The sequence below is a fragment of the Vulpes lagopus genome, chromosome 10 (genome assembly GCF_018345385.1).
Source record: "Vulpes lagopus strain Blue_001 chromosome 10, ASM1834538v1, whole genome shotgun sequence".
NCBI lineage: Eukaryota > Metazoa > Chordata > Mammalia > Carnivora > Canidae > Vulpes > Vulpes lagopus.
Genome location: NC_054833.1, coordinates 68,504,023 through 68,531,138, shown reverse-complemented (window position 1 = coordinate 68,531,138; position 27,116 = coordinate 68,504,023). Strand labels below are relative to the sequence as shown.

The following is a 27,116-nucleotide window of genomic DNA, read 5'->3' as shown; positions in this document are numbered from 1 at the left end:
CTAAGAATGGACTACCCTACCCTTGCTTCACCATAATTTCAGACAGATCCAAAAATGTCCCTTCCACGAGGGTGGGGACTTTGTTCACTGCTTGATATCTGCCACCAAGCACATAGGAGACGTTCAGCAATTCCGTGCCAAAGAAATATAAGAATGAAAATTTGTGGCTTCATTGGCCTCTCCACTCTCTGAGGCCTTTGAGCTTGCTGCTGGCTGTCTGGCCCACTTGGTGTCTTTGATTCTTGCACCCTCTATTCTCATCATTTCCGGTTCTGCTCCAGCATCACCTCCTGCAAGAGGCCTTCCCTGACCACCCTGTCAGTCTCCCCACCTCTCCATCATCACGTCATCCTGCTTTGTTTTTTTATTTTTCCTGTTTTTTTTTTTTTAAAGCAATACCAGGGTACAAAGCAATATATATATGTATAGATTTATTTGAAAATCGCCAGTATTAAGGCTTTCTGATGTTTGCAAGGTACTTATTTGTCCTACTAACATCAGCTTCTTCCCAGATGTTCACTATAAAGCAGGGAGGCTCTCCATCACCCTGTTTTGGTCTCTTCATACGATTGTCATCCTCTGAATTTTTTGGGTGTGTGTGTGTGTGTGTGTGTGTGTGTGCCGGTTTTGTACGCTTGTTTGCTTTTCGTCAGTCTCCTCTTCTACAAGGTACATTCCAGGACGGCGGGAACCTTGTCAGGTTTGGTAAGCGCCCAGTGACACCCGCGGGGTGCGCGGCCGCAGCGGCCAGAGAGGACCGAGGAGCCCAGGGCCCGGGTCCGGGGAGCCTGGGACTGCGGGTTGGCCCCAAGGCCACGCCCCCGAGCCCCGCCTCCGCCGGGGCGCGTGCCGCAGCCTCGCTCTGGGGCCGGAGCCTGCGCGCTCGCTCCCCGCGCCCCCCGCGCCGCCCGCGCCCCCCGCGCCGCCCGCGCCCCCGCGCACCCCGGCCCGCAGGGGTTTCTTTCCCGCTTCCCGCGGTCATGTCTCCCGGCCCGGCCCCGCGGGGTGGCGCTGCCCAGGCCCCGGCGCCTGCGGCGAGCGAGCGTCAGGGGCCATGATCCGGCTGGGCGGCTGGTGTGCGCGGCGGCCCCGCGGCGCGGCGGCCCCGGCGGGGAGGCGCTGGCGGTCGGGCGGGCCGGCGGGCCGGGGGGCCGGCCGCGCCCTGCGGGTGCTGGTGGACATGGACGGCGTGTTGGCCGACTTCGAGGGCGGCTTCCTCAGGAAGTTCCGCGCGCGCTTCCCCGACCAGCCCTTCATCGCGCTGGAGGACCGGCGCGGCTTCTGGTTGTCGGAGCAGTACGGCCTCCTGCAGCCCGGCCTGAGCGTGAGCATCCCCCGCCCCGGCCCAGCCGCGGGGCCCCGAGCCCGCCCGAGCCCGCCCGAGCCCCCCCGAGCCCGGCGGGACTGCGGCCCTCCTTTCCCAGCCCTGGGCCGGGAGCCCGCGCGACCTTGGGTGGGTCACCTCCGCGAGCCTCGGGGTGGTCCTCTCCCGAAACGGGGGCCCGGGGAGGCCCGGCGCGCACAGCAGCGGTTGTTGGCTGTCACCGAGGGCTTCTCAAAAGTCAGGAGGATGTGATGCGTAAGATGCGAACTCTCTCTTTGGCTGACTTTTTAGTTTTTGGTGCATTTGGCTGCAAGTCTTTAAGTTCTTTAAATGAAATAAACGTTGCAGGTAAAGTCCTCTTTGACCCCTGCGACAGGCACATGCTCATTTCCTCATCCTCACGAATTTGATGAGGGTCCGTACCATTCTTTGGTGTCCTTTTCCATGAATGCATAGCTCCCGATGATATTTGAGGCCCAGAGAAGTCGAGTGACTTTCTGGACATCACACGATGAGTCGGTGGTCAAGAAGGGGTGGGATCAGCCCCTTGGTTTATCCCCTTGCTTTGGTGGCCCACCGCATCCCCCTGACTCCTGCAGTGTTTTGGTCTCTGAGTCCATGAAGCATGGAGGAGAAATATCCAGGCTTGTTTATAGACAGATGGCTTAGTTTGTCAGTTTAAACTATTTCGTGAAAGGAACAGCATTTTTTTTTTTTTTTTTGCCTTGCACAAACTTTAAAGAGGCTGGATGTGTCCTGGCATCCCTTGATTGGCCACATAATAAGATCACCACCAGAAGTTCGATGATGATGATATTAGAGCTTAGAGCCTATTTTGTATCTATAGGTTGGCTACCTTGTCTCCCACGTGAGGTAGACATTATTGTCTTCATTGTGCAGGTGAGGAAATTTATCCCAAGTCCCATAGCTAGTAAGGGGCTCAGCTAGGATTTAAACTCAAGTCTGTCTGCCTTCCAACCATATTTAGCTTTCCCGACTCCAAAGCCCTCTTCTCTGTCCTGCTCTAACAAGTGACATTTCTTTTGACCAAAAAAAAGGTAATTTGACAACGATCCATTTGTTGAGAGGCAGGTATTAAAAAGAAAATGAAGCATCAGTTCTCTTCATTAATACCATGCCCTCCAGAAGATGACTTTCCCAGAGTTCTGTGTGCTCATTTCTCCCAGCTCTAATAATATCTGATTGCCAATTTCAAATGGGAGAGAATACCCTAGTTATTTTTGCAGCCTCAGTAACAGACTCCGTAACAGACATTGATGTGGGTGTTCATTTATACACAGTGCACAGTATTGGCAGTCTGGGTGCCTTATTTCCTCCCAGGAGTGTTTTGGGGTAAGGAAATAAAGCCCACCCCAACTCTGAAAAGGACAGTGGTTCTTGCAAGTCCTTTTGTACTGATGTGCAGACTCTAGGTCTAAGGAGGTAATTTTACCATTTTCTAAGGATGAGGCAAAGGAACAGAGCTCCTGGGATGCTAAGAAGGCAGTGCTCTGGAAGTGACTGCTGAATTCTGCTTCTGGGAACATTGCAGGAAATGGGATTTTAATAAATGAACACCTGCCTTGTGTCCCCAGCATAGCTCACAGCAGGACATCCCTGGGTCTCCCCTTGGCTGATCTTGCCCAGCACCTACAGTCAGAAAACAAATGATGAACCAACCCACCTTAATTATGTAGGCATTTTTGCTTTACAAAATACCACTCTATGTGTATCCCCTTTGATCTTTGCAGGACTCTGAGAGGTGATCATGGCAGAGGTGGAAGGCAAAGCTAATTTTAACCGATTTAGAATCCTACACCGTTAGGACAGTTGAGGAACTCAGCCCAGAGAGAGGAAGTACCTTGACCAGAGTTTCAGGGCCAACCTTAGTGAAGGAGGGAGGGGATGCTAGGATGCTTATTACTGAGGTAAGGTGCTTAGTCCAAGATCACACAGCCAAGGCCAGGACTTCTTACTCTTCCATTAAGTGTGGCTTCCACCGGTCCATACTGCCTCTGTGTGATTCAAGTTCTGGCAATATCGCCCATAAGTGGCCTTGAAAAAAAAATTCTTTGTAAGCCTGTTTCCTTATCAAACTGGGGATAGTAATTCTTACCCTCGTGGGATGATACTAGCAATCAGTACTCATTTGCTTCATCCCACACAGCTCACAAGAACAATGCCAGTGTGATCTCCGGGTATTCCACCTGTGAGTGAGACATGGTAGTGGTACTGGTTCTGGAGTGTGCAGCTTCTAACCTGGCAGAGACACTTCTGTAACAGCGCACATGGGATTTAGGTTCTTGTTCCTTGGAGGGCGGAGTTTGTCTTCCGTCCCTTTGTTCTGGGCCTGGAAAAGTGTGGCATTCTGCAAACTTGATTTTAGCCCAGTGACATAAGGTAAAAACATGTAGCCTTGGAGGTAGGAGATGGTGTTCAGTTCTCAGTAATGCCACTGTTCTGCTGTGTGATATTAAGTAAATCCCTTCCCCATTCAGAGCCTTGATCTTCTTATATGAAAAATGAGGGTCTGGATTTTTGGCTTTCAAACTTTAGAAGCAGGAGAATGCTTTTCAAACCAAGTACTTATTGACACACCAATGCATAAAACAGGTAAAAGAGCTGTCCTAGTTGATATGGGTCAGGAACCTGGAGTTCTACTCAATTGACCTTCCATCTGCCCTTCCTGACCCCCTTATCACACATGGCACAGCAGTACTCAATCACTGAGTTTAGGATGCCGGGATGGCTCAGTGGTTGAGCTTTTGGCTCAGGGTGTGATCCCAAGGTCCTGGGATCGAGTACCACATTGGGCTCCCTGCATGGAACCTGCTTCTCCCTCTGCCTGTGTTTCTTCCTCTCTGTGTCTCTCATGAATAAATAAATAAAATCCTAAAAAAAAAATCTCTTGAGTTCCTCCAGCTCTTGAATTTAAATACTCTAGTGCCATGACAAAACCTGATCCAACCTCAGAGCCTCTACGATGCCTCTGGCTGTTAGAATCAAGCAAGCGCATGATTCATGATGACTTGCCTTTGGCCCTGATGGCTCTAGCTGGGCCTCAAGCAGAGCAGCCTTCAAAATCCATTGCCCCTCACCCCTTAGCTGGTCTCTGCTGGATCCTTGCAGAAGTCAGATCTCCAGGAGAGGAGGGGAACACACACATGCTCTGTGTGATCCTCTGGCTTCCCCAGGATATGTCCTTGGGTATGTGAGGGGGGAAGGTGGGAAGCTCACATTCTTTTCAACAGCTCTTCCCACCTGCGCCATCATCCCTGTGGTAAGGCAAGGTGCTGAGTATTCTGGAAGTCACCCACTTCTCTCTCATCTTCTTAGGAGAAGGCCATTAGCATATGGGAATCAGAAAATTTCTTTCTTGACCTGGAGCCTCTACCAGGGGCTGTAGAAGCTGTGAAGCAGATGGCCAACCTAGAAAAGTAAGTTTGTCTTCCCACCTGAGCATTTGTCCTTCATCCTGCCAGTACCTCTGCTACTCTTTTGCTTCTCTTCCTGCCCTCTGCCTCCCTCTCCTCTCCCTCCTCACCCCTGTACAGCCCCGTGCTTATTTCTTTGGCATTCAACCTTGTAACACTCTGAGTGAAACAGACTCAGTTTGTAAGCTACTGATGGTGTTTTGATCTGGTAACAGGAGAAAATGTTGAGTCTAATTGGATCTGGTTGACTGGGTGGTAGACATGCACTTTTTTTTTTTTTTTAAAGATTTTATTTATTTATTCATGAGAGACACAGAGAGAGGCAGCGACACAGGCAGAGGGAGAAGCAGGCCCCCTGTGGGGAGCCCAATGTGGGACTTGATCCCAGGGCTGGGATCACGACCTGAGCTGAAGGTAGATGCTCAACCACTGAGCCACCCAAGTGCCCTAGACATATATTTCTTCAGCAGATAGTTGAGAACTGACTCTATTAGGTGCTGCTGGACACCAGTAATACAGAGATGAACAAACATGGTCCTGCCCTCATGGAGCTCACAGCCTAGCCACAGAGTAGACGTTAAAGAATCTCACAAGCAAAGATACCCCAGATTGTGGTAAGTGCTGAAAAGGAAGAGAGGAAGGAGTACAAAGAGGTCTAACAGGAGACCTAACAAGAAGTGCAGGAAGCAGCAAGAGTACTACTATGTGAGATATTTCTGGTTTGTTTGAGTGAAGTGGTTGCTTCTGGGAGCTGAAGCTCCATAACTGTTCACTAAAATCCATTAGCAGTTACAGATGTTGTGCTTCCCTGAGAACTTAAAAAACAACAGCCATATTGAGATAGAACTCACATATAGTCCACCCATTTAAAGTGTACAATTTGGTGGGTTTCAGTATGTCTGCAGAAGTGTGCATTCCCTACCATGGTCAATTTCTGAATACTTTCATCCTTCCAAACAGAAACCCTATACCCATTAGCAGTCATTACCCGTCCTTCTCCTTCCCCTGCAGCCTTAGGCAAGCACTGTCTACTTTAGGGCTTTGTAGATTTGCCTGTGCTGGACATTTCCTGTTTATTTCATGTACATTTCATGTAGTACACTATGTGGTCTTTTGTGATTGGCTTCTTTTATGCAACATTGTGTTTTCAGGCTCAAATCCCTCCTGGCACAAATAAGTACTTCATTGCCTTTCATTGTTGAGTAATATTCCCCAGTATGGATATGCCATATTTACTTTATCTGTTCATCAGTTGTAGACACTTGGGTTGTTTCAGTTTTTTAGGTATTAAGATTAATACTGCTTATGAGCAAATTTTTTTGTGGCTGTATGTTTTCATATGTAGGTTGTATATACCTAGGAGCAGAATCGCTGTCATGTGGTAATAAATACATGTTTAACATTTTGGGGACTGCCAAGCTGTTTTCCAAAGCAACAGTACCATCTGACATTCTCATTAGCAAGGTATGAGGGTTCCAACTTCACACCCTTGCCAACACTTGTGGTCTTTTGTATTCTAGCCGTCCTAGTGGGTATGAAGGGATGTCTCATCATGGTTTTGATTTCCATTTCTCTGATGGCTAATGATTTGAGCATCTTCTTGGGTGCTTTTTAGCCATTTGTCATCTTTTTTGGAGAAATACTTATTTAAATCCTTTGCTAATTTTTTTCAATTGGGTTATTTTTTTATTGCTAATTTTTAAGAGTTCTTAATATATTTTAGATCATAAGTCCCTTATCAGATACATGATTTCCAAATGTGTTTTGTCATCTTCTGGATCTTTTAGTCTCTTGGTGGTGTCCTTTGAAATCCAATGTTTTAATGTGGATGTAGTTCAATTTATCTGTTTTTCTTTTGTCATTTGTGTTTTTGGAGTCATGTCTAAGGATCATTTGCCTAATCTGAGGTCACAAAGACTTGCTCCTGTGTCTTCTATGAGTTTTATAGTTTTAACTCTTAAATTTAGGGCTTTGATCCATTTTGAGCTGATTTTTTAATATAGTATGAGGGGAAGGCATCCCACCTCATTCTTTTGCATATGGACATAGACTTCTCGGAACCATTTGTTGAAAAGAGTCCCCCCACCATTGAATTGTCTTGGCTTCCTTGGCAAACATCAACAGACCATCAATGTTAGTATTTGTTTCCAGGGTTGTAAATGCTTTTATTGGTCACAGTTTTGCTAGAATCTACCAACCTGAAAGACCAATCAAACATACACTGTGAATTGGTCTTTATTGTGCCATATAAATGCCTCCAAAAATCATCAGCATTCAAAGTTCTGACATGATCAATAGACATTAGAGGAATGAAAAATGCTTAAGAGTTTGAGTTGAATTGTAGACAGACTTGTTTGGTAATTTATGTTTAGACTTGAGTCAGGTTGTACAGAGTAGTGTATTTCATTCTGGTTTATGATTTGAACTTGATTTATAGTGGAGTACTGTTGTATAACTTCTTGCATCTGCAAGAAGAGCCTAGAGAGGCAAAGCATATTTGTTTTTGCACTGCAGCTTTTCAAAACTCTATTTGTGTCTGGATCAGTGTTTCTTGGACTATATTCCGCCAACTGTATTCTGGAGTGCTAGATCGCATAGTGGTTAAGATTGGGTCCTAACTGGAGTGAGACTGCCCAGGCTCAAACCCGGGCTTTTCTAGAATCTAACTCTCAGACATTGGACAAGTTATTAAGCTTTCTGGGTCTCAGTATCTTCAACTGTAAAGTAAGGATAATGAGAAAGTATAGCGCATGGCACATAGTAGGTACTCAGTAAATGTTAGCTGCTATTGTTATTATTCTGCAAGATTTAATAGGTATGCAACAGAAAAGCGTTCTTTAACCAAAACAGTGTGAGGAACATTGGATTAAGAAGGACTTTGAAGGGCTTCTGTTTTGCTAATATGCGTGGTTACTCTTCACTGGGGTAGCAGAGAATGCAGCTTTTTTTCATATGTATTCTAGTCTGGAACACTTTTTCCCACAGCTTCCCTGTTAATGCTTTTGTGAAAATGCAAGTCTAGACCATACCGTAGGTCTTTTGCCTCCATTTTGGCTCTTAACGGTGTAGATTCCCAAGGTCAGCCAATGCCCCAGTGTGGACAGAGAGAGGGGTCTAGTCAGTAACTAAGTGGATAGCTTTGTGTTTAGTGCTGAAGCAGACAAAGGCCAAGATTTAAAATGTTACTTAAAGAATATTTGTGAGGCACCTGCTACATGCTAGGCCCTGTACCACATGCTGCAGGTACAGAAGCAGATGAGAGACAGCTCTTGCCTTCAAGGACTTCACTAGGAAACAAATGACTACAATGTCATTCTAAAAGTGACACGGTAGATGTTTGAATGGATCCAGGCAGGGCTAATACTCCCCAGGGAGGCAGTGACACTTGAGCTGTCATCCTGAAAAATGAAAAGGGATCTATGTGCCAGGTGGAGAAGGCAGAGGGGTTTCAGGTAGGAGGGGAACAGTGAGCAAACACCTCATCTGCCCTCTGTCCTGAAGCAGCCTCCCTGGCATGCTGTGTCCTGGCTACAGTAGCCCTGAGCAGGAGACTGTGCCTCCCTGGGAATCACATCACATCCTGAAGAGCCTCCTTGGAATATCTTCAGGGGCGACCACCCCTTATCCAGTAATACACAAGTATATTCTTAATGAAAAACTCTAATGGCGTGCACGTAAATGAAGAAATGTGAGTTGCCCATTTTGTCCCTTTGTACCCATGTACGTCTCCCTCAATCCCACTCTTTGTGTACCAGTTAACAACTTGGGATGCAGGCTTCCAGACCTTTTCAAATACATTTACATACTTATTTGTATATAGCTTTGCAAGTTTATATGTTCTACCTGGCAGCCAGACTAATATTCCTTTTTTTAAAAAAAAAAAAAAGATTTTATTTATTTATTCATGACAGAGAGAGAGAGAGAGAGAGACAGGCAGAGGGAGAAGCAGGCTCCGTGCAGGGAGCCCGATGTGGGACTTGATCCCGGGTCTCCAGGATCACACCCCGGGCCGAAGGCAGCGCTAAACTGCTGGGCCACTGGGGCTGCCCCAGACTAATGTTCATAAAGCAAATTCTGCTAATGTTGGTCCCCTCCTGAAACCCTCTTTCGGCTTTTTATTGCTCAAAAACAAAACCCCAATTCAGCCAGGCCTGTGAGGTGGTCTGTGACCCAGCCATGCCACCCTCTGATCTTTTTTCCAGGCACACTGACTTGTCTTCTGCCCTATGGGTGCACCAAGCTTGTTTCTGATCTTATAGCCTTTGTTTCTTTTCTTTCTTTCTTTCTTTTTTTTTTTAAAGATTTATTTATATGAGAGAGAGAGAGAGAGAGAGAGAGAGAGAGGCAGAGACACAGGAGGAGGGAGAATCAGGCTCCATGCCGGGAGCCCGACCTGGGACTCGATCCCTGGACTCCAGGATCGCACCCTGGCCCAAAGGCAGGCGCTAAACCGCTGAGCCACCCAGGGATCCCCTAGCCTTTGTTTCTAATATACACTTTGGAAATGTTTCTCTGCTGGTACCTGGCGTGGCCACACTGTTTTGAGTCCTTCAACTCTGAGCACCTTACATGTCACCTCCTCAGAGAGGCCATACTGCTGTAGCTAAAGAGGCCACTGTCCCCACCTAGTCATTTGGCCACATTCCTCTGGCTACATAGTCTCAGCTGAAGTCATGTGTCTGTGTTTGTCCCTTTCTCTTTGAAGTGTCAGCTCCCTGAGGTCAGGCAGGGATTGTCTGGGTTCCTACAATGCTGCCTGGCACACAGAACATACTCAGGCATCTGCTGAATAAACATTCACATGATAATTGTTATTTATAAAATAGGATTGTGGGGCAGCCCAGGTGGCTCAGTGGTTTAGCGCCGCGTTCGGCCCAGGGCCTGATCCTGGAGACCCGGGATCGAGTACCATTTTGGGCTCCCTGCATGGAGCCTGCTTCTCCCTCTGCCTGTGTCTCTGCCTCTTTCTCTCTCTCTCTATGTCTATCATGAATAAATAAATAAAATCTTAAAAAAAATAGGGTTGTGGTCCTCTATATTCTGCTCTTTTTTACTTAGCAATATAATATACGTTAGCCATCTTTCCATAACAACACCATCAAACTGTCTTTTATTATTTTTTTCAAACTGTATTACTTTAACTACTGCATGGTATTTTATTGTATACTGTATACCATCATGTGTGTAATGATTTCCACACAGACACACTGGTTCTTATTTCTTCTTGTATATCCCAGCTAGTGAGTGTGGATGTACATGTGCAAATATTTCTGCACAGTAGTGGGCTAGCTGAATCCAAGCCATATGCATTTTAAAACAATTTTTATTAAGGTATAATTACGTAAGTGTTATGTTAGTTTCAAATGAACCACATAATTACTCAACATTTTAAAAAATTATTCAACACTTTTATACATTATTTAGGCTCATTATGATAAATGTATTCTTTTGTTTTTTGAAGATTTATCTATTTATTTGAGAGAGCAAGAGAGTGCTTAGGCATGAGTAGGGGAAGGGGCAGAGGGAAAGAGACCCCAAGCTGACTCCCTGCAGAGTGCAGAGCCTGATGCAGGGCTCCACCTGACATCCCTGAGGTCATGACCCTGATCATGAGCTGATGGGAAACCAAGAGAGTTGGATTCCCCCCCCCCATAATTGTATTCTTTATCCCCTTTGTCCATTTCACCCATTTCCTCCCCCATCTGACTCTCCTCTGGCAAGCCCCGGTCTGTTCTCTGTATTTAAATTTGATAGATACTTAATGATGGATACTTAGATAGTATCCTTTTTGCAGATGTTCCCCCCATAGCAACTAGCTCAGTATATTTCATTTACAATACCCTCAGTCGACATGACTTATCCTTGAAAGGGGCATTTGACATGTAAAAATAGCCAAAACTGCTTGGAGTCAATGCCAGTAAATATATGAGTCCTATCAGAATCTCCCTAGTGCTTAGAATATGATGGATTTTAATGTATGTTGAATAAAAGGAACTCATGATGTCTAAAGCAGTGAGTATTTTCTGATGGGACTGTACTTAGCTTCAGAAATCTGTCCCTAAGAGAAAGCAGAAAAATGCTTGCTTAAAAAAAAAATAGAGCTCTTGGTTAATTTTGGAAAATTAAAATATAGGTCATTTATAATCTCATCATTGAAACCACCACTTTCTTACATTTTGGTGTCTTTGCTTGAGTTTTCTTTCATACAGATCTTTCCCCCATAGTTGTTATATTATGTGTAACCCCGAAACGTGTATTAAGAGGAAGTGCTGTTTGCCAAAACAAGTATTGGACATCAGGGGGATGACTTAACACCACTCATTTAGAAGGATGAGTTTACATGTGCTTGCACCTGTGTTTACACATGACTTTCAATACCTACTGTTAGAAGGTGAAGGGGGAACAGTACAGCATCCTCCAAACTGAGAAGGTACTTTGAGACCAAGGACCCTGTACTGTACTAAGTTTTATTCAGGTGTCAGGCAGATGATGATGCAGAGCTGCACAGCTATTCTTTGCAAAGTCCCAATCCCAAGCCATGGATTTTTTTAGGCAAGGGGACATACAGAGGGCACTATGGTAAGGTCAAAGGGTCTAACACTTTACAGACCTCATGGTGCCATCTGAGTGCCAGAAGAGGGGAGGAAACTGTTATCTCTACTAGTTTTCTAAACAACTTTAGGGAAGCTCAGGACAGGCCTCCTCCCACTCTAGTCAGGGCATGTGTTAATCTCCTAGGGGCCTAGGAAGTGTATTCCCAAAGGGAATCATTGCGTGGACATGAACAAGATGGAGGGCCAAAGATGGAGTCAGTGTTGGTAGCATCCCTGTAGTTGAGGGGCCTGACATAGGAGGTAGTGTATCCATTCCTTCGCTAAACAGATATGTTATGTGTCACTTCATAGATACCTGGCACTGTGCTAGCACTGGGGATAGTTTTGTAAATAAGACACCTAACCCAAGGTCTCCAGTCTCCAAGAGTTTTTATTATGGTGGAGAGGAGGATCAGTAAAAAGAAAAATATGTTAGCTTGCAGTGAGTTTGGTGAAGGAAATAACAGGCTATGTGTTTGAGACTAAATGGGGAAAGGGCTCCTTCAGGTGGGGTGGAAACCTTTCTCTGAGGAAAGGTTTCTCTGAGGACATTTGACTTCAGAGCTGCATGTGAAAAACAAACTAGTTAGTAAGAAGCCAGGGTGCAAAGGCCCTGAGGTGGGCAAGGATTTCGCTTAGTTGAGTAACATTTTGAAGGAGACCAGTATGGCTAGAATTCAGAGAGTGTGACGGGGAAGGGAAAGATGATACTCTGGTGGAGGATCAGATTGAACAGAGAATGATATGATTTAACCTAGGTTTTAAAAACATGGGCCTGGGGTGACAAGTTTGGGCAGGCATTTCTCCAAAAAAGATATGCAAATGGGCAATGAATGCATGAAAATTTGCTCCAATATCATTAGTCTGTGGTGAAATGCAAATCAAAACCACAATGAGGTACGCCTTCACATTCACTAGAATGACTATCATAAAGAAAAAGAAAAAGGACAAATTGTGTTACTGAGGATGTAGAGCATTTGGAACCCTTGTTACTGCTGGTGGGATTGGAAGGTGGTGCAGCTGCTGTGGAAAACACTTGGGAAGACATTTCCTCAAAATGGTAAATGTGGAGTTACTGTATGACCCAGCAATTGCATTCCTGGGTATACTTGAGAGAGATGAAAATAGATGTCCACACAAAAACTTGTGCATGAATGTTCCCAGCAGAATGGTTCATGATAGCCAAAAGGTGGAGACAACCCCCATGTCCATCAGCTGCTAACATGGGCAAACAAATGAGGTCCATCCATCAACATCCAATGGAATATTACTCAGCAATTAAAAGGCATGAAGCATGGATACATTCTACAATATGGGTGACCCTGGGAAATGCTTTGCTAAGTGAAGGAGGCCAGTAACAATAGACCGTGTGTTACAGGATTCCATTTATGTGAGATATCCAGAACAGGCCAATCCACAGATAGGAAGGAGGTTGGTGGCTTCCTAAGGCCACAGGCAGAATATAGAGTAATTGCTCATGGACACAAATTTCCTTTCGGGGGCATGAAAATGTTCTGGGTTTGTTGTCAACCTCTGTAAATATAGTAACATTCAGTGGATTATAAGCTGAAAATGGGCGGCTGTTAATGGTTTAAGGATTCTATCTCAGTGAAGCTGTTTTTTTAAAAAATCAGCCTGCTCAAAAACAAAAAAAAATAACATGAGTGAGTACCAGAAATAACTTTACTGGATGAAAGAAGCTAGACAAAAAAGAGTACATACTCTGTTTCCATTTACATAAAATTCTGGAAAATACATTCTAATCTGTGATGACAGAAAGCAGATCAGTGGTTGCCTAGGGCCCAGGGGTGGGGTAGGGACAAGAAGAGGCATGTGGAGAGATGATAGGGTACCAGGAAACTTTTTGGGGGGTAGTTATTAATTGTGATGATCTGTGTTTCACATGTAATTTATCACATTGTACTTGTGTAGTTTATTACATATCAATTATACCTCAATGAAGCTGTTGAAAAATAATCAGTCTAGGGGCACCAGGTGGCTCAGTCAGTTAAGTGTCTGACTCCTGGTTCTGCTCAGGTCATGATCTCAGGGTCATGAGATCAAACCCTGTGTCAGACCGTGCTCAATGCTAAGTCTATTTCAGATTCTCTCTCCTCCTCCCTCCCCCTCTGCCCCTTTCCCTGTTTACTCGGTCTTTCTCTCTCTCACTCTCAAGGAAATAAATAAAAATAAAATATTAAAAAAATAGTCTGGATGCTGGATGCAGAAAGGCTTGGCAGTGGCAGAATTGGAAGTTGAGGAACCATCAGAGGTGGTTGTGGTGACACAGTTAAAAAGTGGAAGTGAGGGCAGCCCCGGTGGTCCAGTGGTTTAGCGCCGCCTTTGGCCCAGGGTGTGATCCTGGAGGTCTGGGATTGAGTCCTGCATCGGGCTCCCTGGATGGAGCCTGCTTCTCCCTCTGCCTGTGTTTCTGCCTCTCTTTCTCTGTGTCTTTCATGAGTAAATAAATATAATCTTAAAAAAAAATGGCAGTGCTTGAGACTGGGGTGATGACTGAGGAGGGAAGTTGATGGAATGAGGCCCACGTTGGAGGAAGAACCCATAGGCCTGGGGATGGATATTGGGGTTTAGAGGAAGGGTAGGGAAATGGGTACCTTTCAGGTTTTTGGCTTGAGTGACTAGAGCTATATAGTAGTGCCATCAACGGGGGAAGGAACAGGTTCAGGGAGTGGAGAGAACCACATGTGCTGTTGTGAAAAAACGGAGTTTGAGATGCTGATGAGATGTCCACATGGAGATATTCAGGCCATGAAGGATGTAAGCTGGGCACTCGGGGGAGAGAGCTGGATGGTGGAGGCAAAGTTGGAGGCAACTGCATAAAGGTGGTGCATCAAACCCTGCATGACAGTCGAGCAGGGAGTGTAGGTGAAGAGCCTCTGAGGGTCTGGATCACAAGAGAGGCTGGGCGCTTGTGCTGGGTGGCCAATGACTGGCAGGCATGCCAGGACAGGCACTGTCACAGAGGAGGACATGGCCATTCGGGTGCTGGTGAGCAAGAGGAGGAGAGTGGGCGGTACATTGGACACGGTGACATGAGGGTCCTGGTTGATGACAGGCACTTTTTGGGGAGTGGAGTGGATGGACTCCAGGTTGGAGTAGATTGCAGCATGCACAGGAGGTGAGGATGTGGGTGCAGGCCACTTGTTAGATGTAGTGGGAGCAGAGAGATGGGAGGTCGTGGGAGTGGGTGTGAGGTCAAGGCCGTGTGTGTGTGTGTGTGTGTGTGTGTATGTTTTAAGATGAGATGGAGCAGAACATGTTTGAATGAGGGTATGGAAGAGGAGTCCAGGAAGAGGGAATGTGGCAGGGTGATACCTCCTTGTGAAGATTAGGAGATGGAATCCGAGGAAAAGTGCAGGGCTTGCCTGGAGAGGAGGGCAGGATGCCTGTTCCTCCCATGCATTTGAAACGGAGAAGGCAGTTTGGACACAGGCACCCTTCTAGATTCCATGATGAGAAGACCGAATCTCAGAGCTGAGAAGTCTGAGGACATGAGGTAGTGTGTGACCGCTGTCTCGGAGAGCAGTAACATGAGCATACCCAGGGCCCTGGGGAAAGGCTGCCTGGCAACCGCACCAGTGCCTTGGGGTTGTGGTTCTGAATTTAAGATGAAAATGGCCAAACCAATTATTTGAGTTGTGTTTTTTTTTTTCCTTCAGCATTATCTGGTTGCTTGGGTGCTGGTGGAAGAAGCTGGAGATTCAGGTTTTTTTCTGGGCCCAGGTAGAGGGAGAGAAAGACTGGCAGGGAAATGGCAGCAGGGCCAGAGGGGCCTCAGGGAGGAAGGTGACCAGGGGTGAGAAAAGCGTGTGGAGTGTGAGGGGGTGGCTGTCTTGCTGAGGCTGAAGGATTGAGCAAAGGAATGACACACTCCAAGGGTGGTGGAGGTGGGATGGAGGTGAGCTGGTTATAACTGGGACGGTGGGTCTGGGTCCGTATGTATGTGTGTCTGTGTGTGTGTGTGTATGTGTTGTGGTCACTGAAGTTGATGATGGGGAGGGATGGAGGCCTGGTGGTGAGCCCTTGGGCTGGGGAGGGCATGAGGGACAGCACCTGGGCAGGCAGAAGGTGACAGCAGCAGAGCAGGACAGTAGATGGGTGGCTGTCAGCCCCAGCTTCACTGAGTCACAGATTTTGAAGGAGTCGCTGGGTGGACTGGGGAGACCTTGGGCCCTGAGGCCTCCACCTAGCCCATCCAAATGATCTCTTGGTCTCCTTGAGAAGGAATTCAAGGACAGACACAACACAGCGCATGAGCAGTACACAGGCAGGAAGATTTGTTGAGGTGAAAGTGGACTCGGGAGATGTGAGAGCAGGCGAGCTTGAGGGAGATCTGTGCCTGGTGGGCTGTGGGTTCTGTCCTTTGTTGACAGTTGTTAACAAGGGGTGGAATATTCACTACTTGAGGAGGGGATTTCTTGGAAGCAGTGTGGTCTCCCCTAGGAATGCGGGTTACGTGCTTTCTCTTCCTCATGTGGTTGGGGGTCTCCTGTCATGGCAGCCTCAGGGGAGATTTCAGTATGGCGATGTGGCACGATGAAGGAGCAGTGCTCTGTCAGCCATCTTGGGCCTGTCTGGATTGATCGGCTTCTGGTGGTTTTGTTGTAGAGTGATGCCCGGACGGCCCTTCTTTCCTCCTAGTTGACCATGACTTCCTCTCTGCCAGCCTCAAGGCATCCTGCTAGGGTCTAACTAACTGCCCCCTGTAACGGAGGAAAGGTCTGGAAGTGACAGTGGAGGGTGAGGAAGGCCCTCCTCACCTTTTGTCTCTGTAGCAGGTGGGGTGTGAGGAAAAAACAGCTTTCTTACTCCCAGGCACACAGGGGAGGTGGAGTTCCCCTGTGAGGCCCTCTGGTGCAGGCAGGAGGCCAGAGGACACGGAGGAGAGGCTGAGGACCTTGGGGACCGACCCTGCATATGGGTGGGAGGTTGTGAGGCTGGTGAGGCTGGCAGAGGCCGCGCCCAGAGGGCTGAGACCCGGGGTCACTAGAAGGCATGTGCTTTCTGCCCAGGGACCTGGCAGGTAGGTAGGTAGGACTCTCGGGACTAGTTTACCAAAGAGCCAAGGAGCCAGGGAGATCTGATCCTCCACAGACTTGGGTTGATGAGGCTCAGAGGGCGGCCCTCTGTGGATGTTTGGGACCAGATGGCTCTGTTGGTGAGGGTCTGGGGCCCCAGACTCTGGGAGGGAGTGGTCCTTGGCCGTTCTGAAGGGCCTCCCTCCCATGGTCAGGGAGCTCAGCCTGGCTGAGAGAACGGGGCTCCCCTCTCCCCCCTCCGCCAGAGGGCTTGGCAGGCTCACTTTACAGAAGACTTCTCCCTCTGGGGTTCTTTACTTTGCATTGCATGAGGCCCTGATTCTCCCTCAAGTAACTTGCTCTGCACCCTTTGAATGCCTCTCTCATTGCCAGTACTTCTTTTTCTCAGTATTTCTGTGTCCACATTCCAGAGAGGACGAGTGATTTGCCCAGTTAAGCCTTGGGCTCTGGCCATGCAGAGTTGCCATCTGTGGGATGGTCATCCCTGAGCTGGTTGTTGGGCCAGAGGAGAGGTCACACATGGCTGCTCAGGGCCGTGGACAGGGTGGGTGTCTCTGGTTTGGAGAGCAGTGCGGGACAGTGGGTGCAGACTGGTGAAGGCCTGATGCCCACTGAGCTGAGAGGCGGGGTGGGGCAGGGGTGACAAAGACCATGTGGAGGGCTCAGGCTGACTCTCCTTCCTCTTTCTCACAGCACCCATGTCTTCATCTGCACGAGCCCCATCAAGATGTACAAGTACTGTCCCTATGAGAAGGTAAGATATGCAGCCGGCTTGCAGCAAGCCTGGTGTTTGGCCCCTTCTCACCTTTATTCCTCATGTCGCGGGTAAGGGGTGATGGCGCTCAGCACACGGGGGTGGGGGGTGGGGAGGGATATGCATGTGGACTCTCACCAGCAGGCTTTGGCAGCTGGGGTGGCCTTGTTTCAGCCTCTTCTTCCTCCTGCCTGGCTCTCCTCTCCCAAAGACCTTCTCTAGTACCAGTCTGACATCCCAGCATGTTCTCTGCACAGCGCCTGGTGAAATTCTCTGGAAGGGTGACCACCCCAATGGTAGTGAAGCATCGTTTCTGAAGTGTGAGGCAAGGAGAGAAAATGTGTAGGAGGAGGCTCTGGAGGCAACCCAAGCCCAAATGTTAGGGTGCATGAATTTATTTATATCAAAGTCTTAGGCAAAACAATTACATTGTGTTTTGCTGCATACTTGTGTCATCATGTTTATTATTATTATTTTTTTAAATCTTTTTTTTATTTTTTATTTTTTTTTAATTTTTATTTATTTATGATAGTCACAGAGAGAGAGAGAGAGAGGCAGAGACACACGCGGAGGGAGAAGCAGGCTCCATGCACCGGGAGCCTGATGTGGGATTCGATCCCGGGTCTCCAGGATCGCGCCCTGGGCCAAAGGCAGGCGCCAAACCGCTGCGCCACCCAGGGATCCCATGTTTATTATTTTTTTTAAAGATTTTATTTATTCATGAGAGAGAGAGAGAGAGAGAGGTAGAGACACAGGCAGAGGGAGAAGCAGGCTCCATGCAGGGTGCCGGATGTGGGACTCAATCCCAGGTCTCCAGGATCACAACCTGGGCCGAAGGTGGCGCTAAACCGCTGAGCCACCCGGGCTGCCCATCTTTATTGATAAGAAATAGAATTACATAAAACAGAGGCTTTTCTGGGATTTGGGAACCTGTGGTTGCCAAACCCATAGGGAAGATGTGCTGCCCAGGATGTGGACATTCGCCCCAGAGGTGGGTTCAGGGGAGGTGGGAGCAGCCTCCCAAGTCCAGGAAGGTGGGATTGGGGACCCAGAACCCCCTGCTCAGGGGTGGGGGGACTCATTCAGCACAGAACTTCAGGTGTGAGTTCTCTCAAGTGTCTTCACGTGATCTCTCCCTCTCCAACTCCATATGAGAAACAAAACGTACACAGTTCACCAACATTAAGTGCTTTCGGTGTGCATTAAATGGAACAGTAACTCACCCTGACTGTTTAAGTTAATGATGGTGTTGTATGAGGCACTTGGCAGCCACCATTCATATTATGCCCCTGCACCCCATTCCCTGGTTGTCCCAGCTGAACTCAGAGGAGTTACTGACTTACCACCAGTTAGGACTGAAGGCTTGGTCTGCTGTGATCAGGCGAACAGCAATCTGAAGTCGGGTTCCCAGACCAGTGGGATCCACACCCCCAGACACTTGATAGAAGTGGATGTTTTCCAGCCTTCGTGGGACCTGCTGAGTCAGAAACCCAGGGAGCAGCCCAATGTGTTTTAACAAGTCCACCAGGTGCACCCCTGAGTGTGAGGGACTATTGAACCAAAGCAGCTGTTTCAGCTATGGTTGTAGTGGGCAGTCAGGGTGACTGTCTAGTGCTTATCGGAGTGAGAGTGATAAGATGGCTGTTGTCCATGCATTCCTGCAAATTCAGGTTCCATCTGATGCCTGCCATCCCACCTGTAGAGGTTCAGCCCGGGACTGCCCTCTGAGCTCCAGACAACTCAAACCGATGTGTCTGTCCCTGGGTACTGACATCCCCTCATCCCATGTCTGTCTCACCTCTTTCCGTAAACTGGCACTGTCCACCAGCCTCTGAGGCTGAAAGCCAGCGAGCCGTCCTGGTGACACCTGTCACCCTTACACCTGGCACATCAGCAAGTTGTGTGTCCCATTCAGGGTATCTGACATCTGCCTGTTTCTCCCTCCATCATATCCCCAGCATTTCTTCCCAGAATTGCTACAAGAGCCTTCTACATGGCCTGATCATTTCAGTGCCACACAGATCCAGAGAAGGTCTTGTGTCGTGTTGGCCCCTGACTAAAAACCTAACAGTTTCCCACTGCACTTAAAATAGAATTTAAAAATATATACGTAGGGGATCCCTGGGTGGTGCAGCGGTTTGGCGCCTGCCTTTGGCCCAGGGCGCGATCCTGGAGACCCGGGATCGAATCCCATGTCGGGCTCCCGGTGCATGGAGCCTGCTTCTCCCTCTGCCTGTGTTTCTGCCTCTCTCTCTCTCTGTGTGTGACAAAAATAAAAAATAAAAAAATAAAAAAAATAAAAATATATATGTAGACACACGTGAACTTCTCAGCAAAACCTGCACGCCCCACGATGGCCAGCGGCTGCGCCCGTCTTGTTTATTGTTAGTTCCTGTGCCTGGCATGCTGTAAGCACTCAGTATTTGTTGTCTGTTGAATAGATTCATTTGTTCCACAAAGACTTATCAGCTATATCTCTGTAATAATAATGTTCGCCATTTATTTGATGCTTTTGATGCACCAGACACTATACTTTTTTTTATATATACTTTTATTATCAGTACAGCAGCTCCCTGTGAATTGGAGTACACCTCTGGTCTGATAGATGAAGAAGGAGGCAGGGCAGGGGCAGGGGAGGGGGCGCATGAGGCAGCTTGTCTTCTGGGTCTAGTGATCATATAGGCAGTGGGGCTTGGTCCAGAGCCCTGCCCTGAGCTGTTTCCACAAGCAGTGCATGCTCACTGTTAAGGGTTTAGAGTCCAGTGAACACGTGGGAAGAAGATATTGCTTGGGACTTGTCAGTTACAGCAGCATCAACGGTGTCTGGCTAACTTGAACAAAAATTAGGAGGCTGTTGGTTGGCTCAGAGAATCACGGGAGAATCTGAAGGAGCAGTCCTTTGAGAAGCCAGGTGAGAGGCAGAGCCGGCAGGCAGTCTCCCCAAACATCTGTGCTCATAGGAGACCACAGCCCCATTCATTCTCTATCCATGGGTGTCTTTGCCAAGGATTCACATTCCCACGAGGGAGGCTTACCAGTGGAGCTCAGGTCACATTCTTGGCCCTTGGTCGGGGAGGATGAGCATCCTGGCTGACATCCCATTAAAAACAGAGGTCTTGGCACAGAAAAATCGAAGTGCCGATATCAGATGAAGGGGTGCAGAGATAGTGGATAGTGGATACCCTGACCAAACCAAACAGCAACAAAATCCCGGCTACGAACCTGCCACCTAGTGATAGAAATGCTGTTAACATTTTGTGGTTTTTAGTTTTTCTTTAATGCATATTAAATATAATAGGTGTATTTTTAATAATTTTTTAAGATTTATTTACTTATTGAGAGAGAGAGAGAGAGAGAGAGAGAGAGAGAGAGAGAGAGAGAAGAAGAGACACAGGCAGAGGGAGAAGCAGGCTCCACACAGGAAGCCCGACGTGGGACTCGATCCTGGGTCTCCAGGATCACACCCCGGGCTGCAGGGGGCGCCAAACTGCTGCACCACCGGGGCTGCCCTAATAGGTGTATTTTTAACAAAACTTGAATCTCATGTGGTTTAGTATCCCTTTTCTCCTTAATGTAGTTCTAGCATTTTTTCTGTCACCAAATATTCTTTAAAAATATGATTGCGAATAGCTGAAGTCATCTTGTATATAAATCTTTGTATGATTACATCTGTAGGATAGATTCCAGGAGATGGAATTCCTGGCTCCCACGAGGAGGGTGCATTGTGACACGCACTGCAGGGAAGGGCATACTGTCACTGCTGTTCTGGCAGCAGGCCCTCCCCACCCAGGGGCCAGGCTCGGCTGTGTAGGTTCGGTCAGTGGAGGAAGTGGGACACTGAACGAATATATGAAGACAACAAAATGGCATAGTATGTGTGAGGAACTTTAGATGAATTGTGATGGCTGGTGGACCTAGAGCCTGTGGGGTTGGGATCAACCTGGGGTGCAAGCTTATCTCCCAGCCATATTGTCACCTTCTCTGCCATCCCCCAGAACAAGTCATTGGGGAAGGCAGACATGTTATCTTGTGAAGAGATGAAAATAGCCCGAGCCACCTCCTCTCCTTCCATCCATGTGCCCTCCTATCCCTAGTAGACAGACCTTATGTCCATGACTAGTTGATACCGGGGGGAGGCGAGTGCTGATGATTCTTCTGCCTAGTGCCTATGGTAAAGGAGTGCTGGGGCTGGTCTTGGAACATCAACTGAGGATGGATGTTTTGCCCTCACGGTCTCAGTGGGTGCTTAAGACCTAGAACTCTGAGAATGGGGAAAATTAACAAGGCAGGAAACAACAAATGTTGGAGAGGATGCGGAGAAAAGGGAACCCTCTTACACTGTTGGTGGGAATGTGAACTGGTGCAGCCACTCTGGAAAACTGTGTGGAGGTTCCTCAAAGAGTTAAAAATAGACCTGCCCTACGACCCAGCAATTGCACTGTTGGGGATTTACCCCAAAGATTCAGATGCAGTGAAACGTCGGGACACCTGCACCCCGATGTTTATATCAGCAATGGCCACAATAGCCAAACTGTGGAAGGAGCCTCGGTGTCCATCGAAAGATGAATGGATAAAGAGGATGTGGTTTATGTATACAATGGAATATTACTCAGCAATTAGAAACGACAAATACCCACCATTTGCTTCAACGTGGATGGAACTGGAGGGTATTATGCTGAGTGAAATAAGTCAATCGGAGAAGGACAAACAGTGTATGTTCTCATTCATTTGGGGAATATGAATAATAGTGAAAGGGAATATAAAGGAAGGGAAAAGAAATGTTGGGAAATATCAGGAAGGGAGACAGAACATAAAGACTCCTAACTCGGGGAAACGAACTAGGGGTGGTGGAAGGGGAGGAGGGCGGGTGTTGGAGGGGAATGGGTGACGGGCACTGAGGTGGACACTTGATGGGATGAGCACTGGGTGTTTTTCTGTATGTTGGTAAATTGAACACCAATAAAAATTAATTAAAAAAAAAAAAAAAAAGAAAAGACCTAGAACTCTCAGAGAGCTCTTCCCTCTGCTCCCGCCCCCAGAGCAGCATCAGCCTTGGGCAAAGTGGGAGCTTTCTCTTTAGTTCATTCCTCTTTAGGCCCAGTCAAAGGAGGGAAATGTAATTGCTTAAGAGATCAACTTCTTTATCATACCTAGGGAGTCAGACTTAGGTGTCATTCAGGTTATTAGAGCCTTTCTGGCTGGAGCTTTCTGATGTGCTCAGTAGTAGCTAACTCACGAGTTAGTAGTATATGCAGGCAAGAGCTTCACCTGTAATGATCCATTAACCTTCATAAATAGCCCTTTGAAGTAGGTACTGTTATGATCCCCATTCTGCAGATGAGGGAACTGAGGTGCAGGGAGGTTAAGTCTCTGCTCAAGGTTTGCAGCAAGAACTGGTGAGTCAGGCTTGGGCAGTCTGACTCCAGACTGTGCTATGCTGACCCCCTTCTCTAATTCCTGACTCAGAACTTAGCATGATATAACTAGTTTTTTTTTTCCCAAAGAGATTTTTTTAATCCATGGTAAATTCATGCTCAAGCATGACATTTTACTGTTACTTTTCCTCATTCAACTTGTGAGTAATCACAAGTGGGATTAAGTGAGAAGCTTGGATGACACAGTGGGACATGTCCTTTTCATTTGAAGTCTGGTCCCTGGATAATAGGTCTACCAGATTCTGTTTGATTTTAAGAATAAATGTTAAACATTTCCACCCCATCATTGAGCCTCTTCATGAAACTAATTAAAAAATGTAGATAATGAATTAAATTTCTTTGTACATTTCACCCATATTTTCCGACTGCTCCCAGAACTTGAACCTCTTATAAGATTTACATTAAAAGGTGCATCACTTTCTGTTGCCACCAAAATAAACTATAGGTTCTTTTAGGAGCAGTGAGAGCCATACTCCAGCATTTCAGGAACTTTCTCTGGTGGTACCTCCCATTTTGTTTGCTACCCGGTAGTCTAAAACTAGGGCTTATAGTATGTTTTGGCCCAAACTATTACTTATAAAACAGTTGGATGCTCTTGGTAATTGTCATAGGGATTTTGGGAGGATGATGAAAACTTTTTGGAATTAGATAGGCACTGGTTGTGCAAGCATAGTGAATTATTTAAAAAAACACCAAAATGTATACTCTAAATGGCCATTTTATGGTATGTAAATTATATATAAAAAATGACCATAAAGGGGAATAAAAGGGAACAGTCTTTTATGGTATAAAAAAGTGATACAAAAAAAAGTGATACACCAAGAAAAAAAGAGAGGTCTTAAATAAAACAAAAGAAAGAGCTGGTACAACTGTGATTGATATCACAGAAATACAAAAGATTGTAAGACTAGAAAAAAATAATTATATGCCAACAAATTGGACGATGCAGAAGAAATGGATAAATTCCTAGAAACATAACCTTCCAAGACCAAATCATGGTGAAATAGAAAATTTGAATAGGCTAGTTACTACCAAGGAGATGGAATCAGTAATCAAAAACTTTGCAACGAACAAAAGCCCACAACCAACCAACCTATCTCAAACTCCTCCAAAAAATAGAAGGGGGCTAGAGGGATTCTTCCAAACACATTTATGATGCTGGCATTACCCTGACACCCAAAGCAGACAAGAATGCCACAAAAAAGAAAAACTCAAGGCCAATATCCTTGATGAACATAGATGCAAAATTCCTGAACAAAATATTAGCAAACTGAATTCAACCATACGAAAAGGATCATATACCATGGTCAAGTGAGATTTATTCCAAGAATGCAAGGATGGCTCAACAATCTGCAAGTCAATTAATCTTTAGAAAAAAAATTAATAGAACTTCAAAGGGAAATAGACAAATTCACAATTCTTATCAGAGGCTTTAATATCCCTGTTTTAATAGCTGATAGAGTAAGTAGACCCTCTCCCCTGCCAATCAGGATATAGAAGCCTTGAACAAGCATTGCCAACCAGCTTGACCAAGTTGACATTTTTAAAAAATGTTTTATTTATTTATTCATGAGAGACACAGAGGGAAAGAGAGAGGCAGAGGGAGAAGCAGGCTCCATGCAGGGAGCTCAACATGGGACTTGATACCAGGTCTCCAGGGTCACACCCTGGGCTGAAGGCGGCACTAAACCACTGAGCCACCTGGGCTGCCCCCAAGTTGACATTTATATAACACCTCACACAACAGCAGGTACCCGTTCTAGTCCAGTACACATTTAGTAACATAGGCTGTGTTTTGGTATGGCAGATATGCTAAAAGTCACTGAATTGTGTACTTTAAATTGGTAGATTTTACAGTATTGAATTATATCTAAATATATTAAATTATATCTAAAAAACTTGGCTATTCAGATGGCTGATCCAAAACCAATTCTATTTTTCTGCTTTGTTGTGGTTATTTTATCCTCTTAATTGGGTTTATGGACAGAAGTGCATGAAATTTGTACAGGGTCTTGGTTCAACCCACTGTCCCTGAAAATTTTGGGCTTTATGGCACCATTTTTCACATCTTTCAGTAAATGAAGTAGATCAGTAATGATGACACCTGTCATTGGGTAATGGTATGTCCCCACCATCTCTTAGCACTTGCATCCCCTCCTTGATTTGAGATTTGTCTGAGGATCTGCTTGGCTGAGCAGACCAGGGCTTTTGGGGGGATTCCACCCCACATTTGAATAGCAAAGACCATGTCTAGCTCACAGATCTTCATTTCTGAGTGGTGTCTTTGCTTGTGGACCTACATGTCTTTCAGGGCTGTGAGGAGGTGTCAGGGAGCTGCTCCAGGCCCTGTCACTCCCTTGGATGTGATGCTCCCTGTCCTTTCTCAGCACCATCCTCATCAGCACCCCCTCCCCATTCATCATCGTCACACTGACATTGTCCTACAGTGACTGGTTTTATGAGCTTGCTGCTCATACCCTAGGTCTTGGGAAATCACCTCCCTTGAAAGTCCTTCTGGTGATTCTTTTGCTACATATAGCTTGGATTCAGTTTTAGTCATTTTGACAGATTCTGGTTTAGGAATGGTAAGACCATTTTACACTTGGATAGCTCTACATTCATCTGGGCTGAACTATTTTATCCTCAAGTATTTTTAGGAACTGAAATTATAATCAGGTGAATAATGAGCAATGCCTCTCTTCCAAAACAGCAGTTAATAAAGGTATTGAAAGATGCTGTCCAAGCCCTGACTTTTCCTTAGAGGTGTCTTTTCCTTAGAGGTGTCCCTCAGACACCTAACCCTGCTGAGCCCTGGCTAAACCTGAGAGTCACAATTTTACCTTTGGATCTGTGACCCCACCTGTGAGCTGCTTCTTCTTCTTCTTTTTTTTTTTTAAGGATTTATTTATTTATTTATTTATTTATTTATTTATGATTTATGATAGACAGAGAGAGAGAGAGAGAGAGAGGGGCAGAGACGCAGGAGGAGGGAGAAGCAGGCTCCTTGCCGGGGCCCGACGTGAGACCCGATCCCAGGACTCCAGGATTGTGCCCTGGGCCAAAGGCAGGCGCTAAACCGCTGAGCTACCCAGGGATCCCCCACCTGTGAGCTTCTTGATTCACCTCTCAGGGACTTGACTTATTTATCAGTACAGTTGTAGTAATACCTTTCATGGGTGTTTTTTTGTTTTTTTTGTTTTTTTTAATTTTTTTTTAATTTTTTTTAAATTTTTTATTTATTTATGATAGTCACAGAGAGAGAGAGAGAGAGGCAGAGACACAGGCGGAGGGAGAAGCAGGCTCCATGCACCGGGAGCCTGATGTGGGATTCGATCCCGGGTCTCCAGGATCGCGCCCTGGGCCAAAGGCAGGCGCCAAACCGCTGCGCCACCCAGGGATCCCCTTTTCATGGGTGTTATTAAAGAAAATTGACTAGTAATCATATTGCTGTATATAAATGTAGCAAGTCAGTGCATTCATTATACACCTTGAACTCATACAATGTTACATGTCAATTGTATCTCAGGAAATATAAATTAAAAAAATAAGGTTGAAGGAGAAATTTACATAAACCACCTAGCACTATACTTGCTAGCAGTAAGTGTCATCCTCTTGTTTCTATCTGTCCCCAAATTCTCTTGCTCAGCAGCAAAGAATGAACTTCATCAAACCTTTCTGAAACCAGAAAGCCTGGACAAGTCTATGGTTGGTTAGTTTTTCTGCATTTTTAGATCCCAGAAAAAATAAGTTTTGTGTAAAGTTGCCTGTTGCCTATATACAGTTTGATTATAACCATGTTTAAAAAATAATATATAAAAAAGGGAAGGAAATACAGCCAACTCAGATATTTCGAATGTTCCTCAATTTTCCAAATTTTCTTTGATAAGCTATTACTTTTGCAATAAAAATGAAAATGCTTTTTGGTTAGGATTCAGTAACCATTTACAGAGCAATCTGCTACAAGCTTACAAAATGCCCCACTTCTATTTTCAGGAGCTGATGACAATGTGTAGAAAAATAGATGGTTATCACTTTCTCCCAGGCCTCTGTGGTCACACAGGAGGAATCCAGGGTCAACTTCTTGGGGAAAGTAAGAATTGAGTTGAGGCATTGGAGATGAGAAGATAAAGAAGTGGGAGAGCAAGTTCTGAGTGTAGGAATAGCATGGACAAAGGCAAAGAGGAATTCCAGGGTTCTCAGTTGGGTATGGGATGTGTGTAGGGGGGGTAAGGACAGAGAAGCATGGGAGGGAGGTGGTGGTTGGCAGGTTGGGGTGAGATGGGAGAGGCTTGAGATGAGACTGAATAGACAGGTGATCCTTTGGTGATCAGGAGTTTGTATTTCAGGATATAGGCACTGAGAGACTTTTGAAGGATTTTTAAGCAAGGCTGTCATAAATCCCATTGGTATTTTTGAATGCTCCCTGCAGCAGTATAGGGGATTCAGTGGAGGCCACACAGAGCCTGCTTCAGTGATCTGGGTGGGCTATAAGGAACACCTAAACCAAGATGGTGAC

The 27,116-nt window shown here is 46.2% G+C and overlaps 1 protein-coding gene across 2 annotated transcripts in view; it reads left to right on the top strand.

Moving 5' to 3' along the window:
• Positions 1-899: 899 nt before the first annotated feature.
• Positions 900-27,116, top strand: part of NT5M (5',3'-nucleotidase, mitochondrial) — a 47,199-nt gene continuing 20,982 nt past the window's right edge. For both annotated transcript variants that reach the window (XM_041772204.1, XM_041772205.1), the window contains exons 1-3: positions 900-1,324; positions 4,661-4,761; positions 17,105-17,165. In XM_041772204.1, coding sequence (XP_041628138.1) covers positions 1,055-1,324; positions 4,661-4,761; positions 17,105-17,165 — 432 coding nt within the window. In that variant the 5' untranslated portion in view covers positions 900-1,054. The remainder of the gene's footprint in view (positions 1,325-4,660; positions 4,762-17,104; positions 17,166-27,116) is intronic.